The 11142-nt window shown below is 42.7% G+C and overlaps 2 protein-coding genes across 5 annotated transcripts in view; one reads left to right on the top strand and one right to left on the bottom strand.

Annotated features, from left to right (window-relative positions):
- Arpc5 (actin related protein 2/3 complex subunit 5) overlaps positions 1–3652 on the bottom strand; it is a 9601-nt gene extending 5949 nt beyond the window's left edge. The window contains exons 1-2 of the mRNA XM_021155719.2: positions 3330–3652; positions 1303–1375 (exon numbers count right to left, since the gene is read on the bottom strand). Of these exons, the coding sequence (XP_021011378.1) occupies positions 1303–1375; positions 3330–3472 (216 nt within the window). The 5' untranslated portion in view covers positions 3473–3652. The remainder of the gene's footprint in view (positions 1–1302; positions 1376–3329) is intronic.
- Positions 3653–3891: 239 nt separating this feature from the next.
- Positions 3892–11142, top strand: part of Rgl1 (ral guanine nucleotide dissociation stimulator like 1) — a 247822-nt gene continuing 240571 nt past the window's right edge. For 3 of the 4 annotated variants that reach the window (XM_029483257.1, XM_029483250.1, XM_021176216.1), the window contains exon 1: positions 3892–4287. The gene's annotated coding sequence lies outside the window, so the exon portion shown is untranslated. The remainder of the gene's footprint in view (positions 4288–11142) is intronic. The other variant, XM_029483251.1, reaches the window with a different exon arrangement.

Genomic DNA, 11142 nt, shown 5'->3' with positions numbered 1-11142 from the left:
AAAAAAAAACCTGAAAATTTAATGATGTTCCTAACAACTTTTAAGGAGCAAAGAAAAAAAAATTCCCCTATATAAAGTCTTGTGGCTGCAATAATTATTACGTATTTACATATTACTCTTCAGTTAAGGTTCTTAGGTTCCTGAGATATAGGCTTTTGGACCACAGGGCTTTGGTTAGCCTGCATTTTAAACAATAAACAACTAAGTGTTCCCTAAGAATCAGTGGAGAGCTGATACAGGGACGGACGTACAAAGCTCTCCCGAGAGATTTGGCAATGCTTTGGGTATCAAAAGTCTTTAAAGAATGCCATTTTTGTGCTAGCGTTTCTCTTCTGGGAATTTTATTGACATAAATAATTTTAAGATTTAAAATGATCAATTTTAGCGGAAAAACTAGAAAATCTAACATGCAATAAAAGGGATCAGTTGCATATGAGATGTTACATACTGGTGTATAGCAGTTAAAATGCCACAGAAATAATCTATTGCTAAGGAAAGAAGATCATGTACATGACTACACAGCTGGAGTGTAAGATTCTATTTATTTTTTTAAAAGAGCACAAACCCTTGTAGAAACTCCTTAGGTGTGCAGCGATACCATATAAGGCAGTGACTGGGACCCAAGGAATAGCATGGAGGTCACCTTTTTAAGCTCGCATGCTTTGTTTTCTATAATATTTAATATTTACAAAATTAGGAAATCAAGAAGCAGCTGTGTGTGTTTTGGTAAATTTATTTTTCAAGCCCATTTAAATCCAACCTGAGTGGATTCCTCCTGAAGCACATGCAGAAAGTGATGGCTCTATCCTTTAAATTTCCTGTACTCCACACAGCACTCTCCTAACTCTACATTTCAGGGCTATTTTTTTCATGACATTTTTACTTGTCACAAGCTCCCTTTAAAGCTGGAACGTGGTGGCACACACCTTTAATCTCAATGGAGGCAGGCCAGGTTATAGACTGTGGTTCAGTCTCAAAAGTCACACTGTAAACTCTTTTTTTTTTTTTTTTTTNTTTAAAGATTTATTTATTGATTACATGTAAGTACACTGTAGCTGTCTTCAGACACTCCAGAAGAGGGAGTCAGATCTTGTTACGGATGGTTGTGAGCCACCATGTGGTTGCTGGGATTTGAACTCCGGACCTTTGGAAGAGCAGTCGGGTGCTCTTACCCACTGAGCCATCTCACCAGCCCCACTGTAAACTCTTGTGTCAAGGACGGTGAATAGGTAAACTGTGGGGCATCAAAGGATTTTGCTGATGGTGAAACAGAAGAGATTAATGCTGTAGTCTGAAACTCACCTTCACTGCCTGGCTCTTTGTGTTAATCGGGGGGTTTTTCAGAGCAGCCTGGAGAGCAGCTGTCATGTTTCCTGTAACGAAGGTTAAGGGCGGAACAGAAAAGGATGGCCCCCGATTTACAGGAATATTGGTTTTCGACTTGACTTTCTGAACAGTAGCAAAAATTACCATGGTCATTATGCTCAATATTAGAAACTGCATGGGTGTGTTTCCCATATGTCAACCAATGGTAAAAATACTGAAATTAAACAATAGATTTAAAAAAAAAAAAGCAAAGACTGTTTTGACCTCAGTTCTATCAGTCAAATAGATTACACTTTCCAGTGAGATACACGCAATTGTCTAGATGGGTATTCAAGAAATCTTAGACTATGCGTTAAGAATTATTAGGTCACCAAATGATGCAGTTTACCAACAAAGTCTACCATCTTGTCTGTGTGACTCTTGCTGGAAAACAACCCTAAACTTTATACTGAAGCTACACTGTGTATTAACTGAAATGCTGGCTGATTACTCTGGCAATCAGAATGGAAGAATAGCTTAATATGAACAGGGCTCTGGATGATGTAATAACCCGCACGACCTGTAGGTGGCAGCTTACTTTATTTCCGACAGGTTATTCAAACTGGGCTGGACCATCCATACCTACTCAGTCTCTGAAAGCACTGGTGAGTTAGCAAGCAGGGGAAGGCCAATCAGACTGTCAGAACAGACAGTCATTTCCCTAAAAGGAGAAACAGAGTCACTTGTTCCTCCATCTGTAGTACCCGACCAATCTGTAGTCTCTCCTAGTTAGAACCAGAGACAATATCTTTATATTTTAAAATGGATTGACAAAAAGGTAGACTGAATTGATAATGAACACAGCAGTAGGAATCACCAGAAATTATCTAAAATACATTAGTTTAATAAAATATCATATACCCACCATAAAGATTAAAACAAAGAATAAGCTCACCATTTCTGTGGAAAAGGTCTAATAAAAAAATTATCTACAGTAGGTAATAAACTACTGTCAAGCCTGCATGGTCTTTTAAAGAAAAAAAAAAAAACCCCAAGTATTTTAACAAATAATCAAATTAGTAACAACTGTGAAAGTTATGGTAATGAAAGTTAAACCTATATGGCACATATATGTACGTTTGATGCTATGGTTACCACTATTTTTGCTCACTTTCTTCATTATAATCTAGTAGAAAATTGATGAGGGGAGAGCTGTATGAACAGACTTAATGAATACGATTTTTATAAAGCTCCAGTTTGGGTTTTTGTAACATTCTATTTTTCTAAGGGATCGATGCAAATGAATTTCAAGGTTATGAATATTCAGATATGCAAACCAAGGAACCAGGAACTGACAGCCATGTTTTAACTAGAAGGGAAACAATTTCAGAAAAACGATATTGATTTATAGAACTGACTCATTCTCTGCTTTATTCACTGGGGTTCATCTTACATTATTCCCAGGGATTCTCTGCATGCATTCGCTATCCCTTTTCTAGTGGCCTTTTCTAAGCAGGTGAAAGGTTCCAAGCTTTAACTGGGAATTTTGGAGAAGAAAACTCCCTTCGGCTCGTTCATGAATTATAATGCCACCTTGCCAAAGCCCTTGTCTCTTAATAAATAATGCTGCCGATGAAATAGCCCACGGGCTGAATGTACCGAGGGCCTCGATTTGCGAACCGCTCCATCTCTCCTGGCTAGGGATAAACTATCCCGACTCCGCCAACCACACACACCCGACAGGAAAGCAAGACTCCAAGCGGGACGCCCGTGTCCCCACCGGGCAGGGACTGGCTCAGGTGCCCACTAGGACGCCGGCGGTGCCCCGGAGAGGGCGCGGCCGCTTAGGACCGCGCACCTGAGGAATCGGGGCGCCTCTGGCAAGTTCGCGGGCGCGGCCGCGGGGTGCAGGCGGCCTGCTGGCCCCGGGAGCTCCTGTCCTCCGTCCCCACCTAGAGCCGGGCACAGCGGGTCGCGTGGCTCCGCGTCCCCACAGCCCCCGGCCGCCGCGAGCATAAGGATATTGCCGTAGGCACGAGTCCACCTCGCCCTCGTCGGGCCCGGCCTGGCCATCGCCGCCGTCCTCCTCGTCCACGAACTTGTTCTCGTCATATTCGTCCACGTCCACCTTCCGGAAGCGGGCCGACGACACCGTGTTCTTCGACATCCCGGATCGCGACGCGACGCTGGCCTGCCCCTCCGCGGTGCCTCTCCTTTAGCGAGCCCAGCCCGGTCCGACTCACTTCCCTCTTCCGCTCTGGGGCGTCGCCGGCAGCCGCGGCTTGCAAGCTTCTGGGCCTGCGCGCTTGCGGGCTCGGCCTCCTCCTCAGCTTCCAGCCATCCTTCAGCCCCCGCTCCGCCCCCGCGTCCCCCGGGAGCGCGCGTCGGCAGGGGAGCGCGCGGGACGCACCGCGCACGCGCGGGCCCGCTGCAGGAAAGGGGCGGGGCTGGAGAAGGAGGCGGGGGCGGAGGGCGGACAGAAAGCTGGCAGAGGCGGCGCGGAGATGCGATTGGCCGCCGGGGAGCGTCACGTGACTCCCGGGAGGTTCCCATAGAAACGCTTTTCTGCGGTCCAGCCTTGCGGAGGGTCTTGGGCTAGAGGCTATGGGCACCTCGGGAGCGTGGCCTGGAGTGCTGCCGCCGCCGCCGCCGGTGCCAGCCGCTGGTTGTTGGGGTCCGGTGTGAAGTGTGGGTGACCGGACTCGCGCGTGGGGTGCGATGGACTGGTTGCAGAACCTAGTCCCCCGCAGTCAGCAGGAGTATGAGGCAAAGTGATGCCCAGCACGGAACTAGTGATCGGAGCCTTCCATTCGGACCGTGCGCCGCCGGGGGCTGCCTTCCCGAGCTGAGAGCCCCTTCCCCGGCTTGGACTCTTGGCACGCTGTCGGTGGGAGGTCCCCAAGGACGGAATCGAAAAGGTCACTTCTTACCTGTCAGTGCTGTGTGACAGCAACACGACCGGACCTGCAGAATCTGAACTAGGTATTCTCTCCATCTGGAGGGAGGGAAAAGACGCTTGGGCCGGGTAGTGAAATTGGGGCAAACTTGTAGCATTTTCTAGAATCAGTCATCACATCTTAAAATAAGTAGTTATTTGGAGCAAGAATGCCAGAAGAGGGTGGGCGAGTTAGGCTCTTCAGTGCTGAGGAAAAATAGCGAGTGCAAGGATTAATAGAGACTGGACTTTCAAGGTTGTTATTTATTGTTTAAGGTTCCTGGAAGCACATCAAGTCAGCTTTTTGCTATATTCCATATTCCGGTTTGTGAGATCAGAGCTTCTGTTGAGGCAGAGGCACAAAGATTAATCAAATAATAGCTGTGCTCTGTGTATTATATACCGTAGTACAAGTATTTACAGAATAAAATTAATTCGGACATTTGGCTGTGCCCTGCTTCGATGCAGATCCACCTGGTTTCACGTATAGCAGAAGGCTGGATGTCATCCTGTTGAGTTTTCTCGTTTGCTGTGCCGTACTGGAAAAGAGCACTGGGCTTGGGAATCAGGAAGCAGTGGCTGAGTCTCGACTTTTCTGCTCTCATAATCTGCATGATTGAGGCATGATGCTTAAAAATTGGAACCTTGGATTTCTTATTACTAAGATGGGGCTAATGTGCTTTTCACAAGGGTGTTCCCAGGGTTCAATACGTGGAAATGCTTTGAAAAGACTCTAAAATTCTGCATATGTGTGCAATATGTTATGGGTTATGTAGCACGAGCTTCATAAACTACCTAATGATAGGTTTTATTCTTGCTAGGGAAAGAGATCCCAAGATTCTGAAGGGCTGAATCTAATTTTTTCTTATGTATCTTTTTTCATATAAAATAAAATTAGGTATTCAGAAGGTAGTTAGTGCATGCTTGATGAGTTAGTGAAATATGAAAGAGTCACATTGGGAATAGAGACTTAATCAAAAAGAGAAAGATGTCAGGGTCAAACAGTTGTTGATTATAGGCACACACATGTGTATGTATGTATGTGTATGTGTTTATGTAGAGAGAGCGCTGTATGTGAAGTGTGTCTCCCTTTTCCTTGTGAAGAAGCAATGTGGCACTCCCTCCAGTTTTATCATTCAGTTGATAGAAGTGACATTTCCTTGATTAACACTCACATTGTGAGCTAGTAAAAACTCTCATGTCTTAAGACAGCAAAAGAGACATGTCTCCCTGCCAGCAGTGCTTACTTTAAAAGCCTCATGCTGGAGTATAAGAACATTGTTACAGTGATAGCATTATGTAACTTAGGATAAAGATTTGTTTAATTGTTTTTTGTTTCAATCTTGTGTAACTCCCATACAAGATGCACAGCATACTCTTTTAGATGTTAAAGCTGACTGTACTTTTTGTTCTTTTAAATTGAGATTTTTTTTTTGAAGAGAAAATTAAACACTAGACGCACTGTTGAGTGCAGATGGAAACGAGGATTTAAGAGCTAACACAGCCATTTCCAAAGCCCTAGTGTTTCCTATTGTCTTAGTTGGACACACACACACACACACACACACACACACACACACACACACACACACACGTTCTCTTTAGAGCTGGGGAAAAATCCTGGGGTAGAAAACAACTTAATGGAACAGCGAGGAATTAAAAAAAAAAGTCAGTTGTTCAAGGATGTAATTATCTCCATTGCTCAGAATTTTGGTCCTCGGGTAGATTGTGTTAAATTTTACAGGTTTCTTTGCTTTTCTTTCCTTTTCTTTCTTTTTTTCATAGTGCCTCACAGTGCTTAGGCATCACCACTGCTAAGTAATCAACTAATTTTCTCACAAAGTAATTCTGAGATAACATTGAACATTTAGGATTTTAATGGCTACCTTAATTAATTTCCCTCCTATCCATGAGCTAATAGTTGTTTGTTTGTTTGTTTTACAAGATTTAAAGGAAATGTTTGTCTCTGAAGAAACCTGTTCTTAATTATCCTCCAGTTAGAAAATGCACAGTATTCTACTGTCTTGTAAATTCTATATTTTTACTGTTACCTATGATACTGAATCACCATCTTAGGCAATTTTATTTTGGGGGGGTGTTTTCAAATGAATACTTTCCTCCTTATATAAAGGATTTGCTTGGCTTAAGATGTACTTATGATGCAAATAACTAGGTTATCTGAATTTCCAGAGGGTTACTGCTGCATTTGTAGATCCTTGTTTCTATGATGTCTGAAAAAGCCAAGGATCAGGGCTGGTGAGCTGGTGCAGCCAGGAAAGACCCTTGCTACCAAGCCTGAGTTCAGTCACCTGGACCCACGTGGCAGAAGGAGAGAGCCAACTAAAAAATGTTCCTTGAACCTGCACGTGTGCAGGCTTGTATAGGTGTGAGTGTGTGTGTGTGTCTGAGTGCCAGTGTGTGTGCATGCCCCTCCCCCCATTTGTTAAGAAGAAAAGGCTAAGGACCTAAGGAAGTTCTCTTATGAAGTCAGTTTTTAGACATCTTCAGCTAAATACTTTACCTTGTCTGTGCACACACTGACAAACCTACATACATGCACACCTCCTTCCCCACCACAGGCACACACACAGGCACACCTACATACACGCATACCTCCCTCCCCACCCCCTCACACACACATACACATGCACACCTTCTCCTCCCCCCCACTTACAGTTTGCCATCATAGCTCTTCTGAAACGTACAGGTATTTGGTATTAAGCACATTCACATCATTGTACCATCTTAACCACAGCCCATTATTTTACAGAACTGAATGTCTAGACCCATTAAGCAGTAACTCCCCACTTTCTCCTCCTTCTAGCACTGGACAATCATTGTATTTTATCATGACTCATTGGGTACATCATATAAATGAACTCCTACAGTGTTTGTCTTTTATGACCTATTGCATTCACTTGGTCCTCAGGCTCATTCACTTGTGCATCTGTCAAAATTGATTTTTTGGGGGGGGGGAAGGCTGACTAGCATTCCATTTCATTTTATTCTTATTTTTTAAAACATATTTTATTAGTCATTTATTTGTGTATGTGTGTGTTTGTATCTAGATGCATGTAAGTGCAGCAGAAGCCAGAAGAGGGCGTCCTGTTCCCTGGAACTGGAGTTACACATGGTTGTGAGCTGCCATGTGGGTGCTGGGAATTGAACTTGGGTCCTTTGTAAGAACAGCAAGTGCTTTTTATCACTGGGTCATCTCTGTAGCCCCTAACATCCTATTTTACATAACAAATGCCACATTTTGTTTACCTACTTGTGTGTCAAGGGATACTTGGTTTATTTTCTTATAGCTTTGAATAATTTGTTGCTGTAAATGTGCATTCATAAATTCCTTAAGTCTTTACTAAGAAGTGAGTTTATATTTGCCTTTCTTCCTTCTTTTCTTTTCCTTTCTCTTCTTTTCTTTTCTTTTCTTTTCTTTTCTTTTCTTTTCTTCTCTCTCTCTTCCTTTCTTTCTTCCTTTCTCCCCTTTTTCTTTTGGAAAACAAGTGCTTTTAATTTTAACAAATTTTAAATAAAATGAATCTGCGTTCCATTTCTTTGGATCCCTATTTGGTACAGCACAGGGTGACATAATCCTGGCTTTTTGGTATGTGGTTCTGCTTAAGGGGAAGTGGGGTGAGTTAAAAGCCAAGCTCTGGCTTCTAGAACATCCCAAGAGTCCCCAGCCTGGATCATGCAGGGTACTTGGCTGCCTGAGTTTGGAAGACAGCTCTTGGCTGTACAGTTTAAGCAGAATTGCAGGGAAGTCACAAGGAGGTACTGATAGGCATTGGGTTTCCCAGGTGTCATTTACCATTAGCGAAGCCCTGAGGAATAGAACGTGGGGCCCTGGAATCAGACATGGCTATCAGCTCAGCTGTCAGGTTCTGATTTACTGCTCAGGCTATTACAAGCTCTCTGTGGTACCGCCTATTTATTTGTAAAACAGGTATTATAATAACACCTGCTTTGTAGGATTATTGGAGGGATTGAATGAATTAATATGTATGTGCTTAAAATACCTGACATACAGTTCTCAGGAAATGCTGGCTCATGATCTTATTGATCAGTGGAAGTTGAGTTGCCATGCGGCTTTCCTTAGAGCCTTGTAAATGAGATAAAGAGGGTCATAATCTATGAGATTTTTGCTAAACCATATGCACTATGAGTGAAAAAGATGCATATTAGAAGTCTGGCAAGGTAACTCAGTAATTAAAGGCTGATGCTCTCACAAGCGCACACACAAAGTCAAGTTTCATAGCAGGAATGTAAGGAAATAAGATCAACTTTCAGGTCAGGGCCTAAGGATTAGACTGAGATTTGATGAAGTTATTGACTATCAGGAAAGCTGGGTGCAGAGCCTCACACCTGTAACCCCACATTCAGGAGGATGATGGAGGAAGATCACCTTGAGCTGGAGGCCAGCCTGGGCTACACAGTGACTACTAGGATGCCCTGGGTTACAGAGTGAGAACTTGTCTCAAACATCATCAACAGTGAATGTCAATAGAAAATCAATATGCTAGACACAGTAGGAGTCAGTTATAGACTATGCTGTCTCTTACAGGCTGCATCTACCCAGACACTTCAGGAGACAGAAAGCCTAGCGTACATTTCATTATCCCCATGACATATGCCTATATCCGCACAAGTACAGCATCAGACAGCACAAACATTTAACTCATTGAGTCAACTGCTTGAATCCTCATTCTAACCCAGCAAGCTTCCGATTCTAATAAATATGCTTGAGAAGACCGTGTAAGCGGGATGGTTTAAATACTTGTGTGTACATCCAGTTGTATGTCCTACTGGAAATTAGTTTGTTAGTTGTTTTTATATGTCAGTCTTGGAAGTTTTGTAAATCTGTCTACCCTGACCTAAATCCATTCTTCTTGTGTTGACCACATATGACATAATTGGGTCTACAATGATGAGAGTCAGACTCTGAGCCAGACTGAAGGCAGTGCTCTTCTCTTCACCTTTATTGGGTTTCTAGGTTATACCCTATGTCTTTTTTTCAGATCTGTCTCACTAACTGATTTAATTTGTTGGCTTCTATTTTATTTACTTGGAATTTCCTTTGGTGGGATGGCAGTGACTTTTTTTTTCCTGAGACAGAGTTTCTCTATGTACTCCTGGCTGTCCTGGAACTCTCCATGTAAACTAGGTTGACCTTGAACTCTCAGAGATCCACCTGCCTCTGCCTCTTGAGTGCTAGGACCAAAGGTGTGTGCCACCAAGCCTGCCTCACTGGTAGTGATATTGTTGAAGAGAGTCAAAGCATCTAAACACTCTCTCTGTCTCTGTCTCTGTCTCTGTCTCTCTGGACCAGCCATACATGACCAGGAGCCCTCTGTGCACTGAGTGAGACATGTCACTGTGTGTAAGACCTCACTCCTTGGAAATGTTGCTTTACTGTGTATTTTCTTAAAGCAGGCAGAGTTCAGAAGTTCCTTAAAGATGAGTTATGTCAGGAATGTAGCTGAGTTGGGAGAATGCTTGCCCAGCATGCACAAGGCCCAGAGTTTAATATTGAGTACCTCAGAAACTGGGTGTTGTGGTGCATGTCTTAGTCCCAGAGCTTGGGAGGTGGAGAAATCAGGAGTTCAAGACTGTTCCTGCTCTTATTCCTATCTTTACAGATGAGTAGATTACTTTAAATTACTTTTCTTCTGTTTTAGAAAAGGTCTCAATGGCAGTGGTGTCATGTGCCTCCAATCCCAGCACTTGGGAGGTGGGGAGAGAGGCAGAGGCAGAGACAGAGGCAGATGGATCTCTGAGTTTGAGGACAGCCTGGTCTCTACAGAGTGAGTTCTAGGACAGCCAGGGCTACACAGAGAAACCCTGCCTCGAGGGGAAAAAAAACCAACCTAAAAAAACAAACAAACCTAAAAAAAACCCAAAAACAACCAACCAAACTAACAAACAAACTCACTGACTTGCTGTGCAGCTCACACACGGCTAAGGCCGTATATTTTCTTCTTTATAGTATTGGCTTGAACCTATGAGCTGCCATTTACCTCCCTTTACTGAGTTGCAGGCCTATCTAATTAGTATAAAAATGTAGTGATCAAGGGCACTTCTTTTTCCTATAGTGTCAACATCTAATCTCTTGTTATATACCAACGAAATCCAAAATCATAGATTCAGACTCTGTACACTTTGTAACCTGAGAGACGCTGAGGTCTACTCACCACTGTGAAGACTGGTTCTGTGGCAATGATTTTACCTTTTTAATTTGGCAGGGGAGGTGCTAGCGACTCAAATCCAGGGCATATACTATGGAGTTAGACTGTCAGCTAATGGCTCTGTTCATAAAGAGAAATGCCAAATTCATTATATTGGCGACTTTTTTCCAAACATAGCATTTCAATTTATGGTCATAGGGTTTCATAATTTAATATTAAACTTCAATGTATCTCTTTAAATAATAATTACTATATGCCTGTGATAAAATTATATTCCATTACTTTGATCAAAATCTGTAGGCTAAAGACACTTTCTTTAAACATTTTATTCATATTTATTTTAATCACAAGACAGTTTTTATCTCTTTCTCCCCTTTCATGGAATATTATGGAATTTAATGTTAATATTAGCATATTACCCTAAGGCAGCATGACTTTGTATAGAGATTTTATAGAATCAGCTTTGACTGTATATATGAAAGAGTAACAAGAATTTGCATGTGAACACACTTTTCCTATAGTATGTGTTTACATGTTTCCAAGGGAGAAACAAAGCAGTGTGTATGCAGTATATGTAGATAGGCAAGTATATAGTATGTAGTATGTAGTATGTAGTATGTAGTATATAGTATATTGTTGCGGCCTGCCCGCAGTCCACAACACGAACGGTTCAACTGAGAATGGCAGTTCGAGCTGAAAAGAGAGGAATCTAGA

Source organism: Mus caroli, chromosome 1, assembly GCF_900094665.2.
Source record: "Mus caroli chromosome 1, CAROLI_EIJ_v1.1, whole genome shotgun sequence".
NCBI lineage: Eukaryota > Metazoa > Chordata > Mammalia > Rodentia > Muridae > Mus > Mus caroli.
Note: the sequence above shows the minus strand (reverse complement) of the source record. Positions and strands in the feature narration are given on the sequence as shown.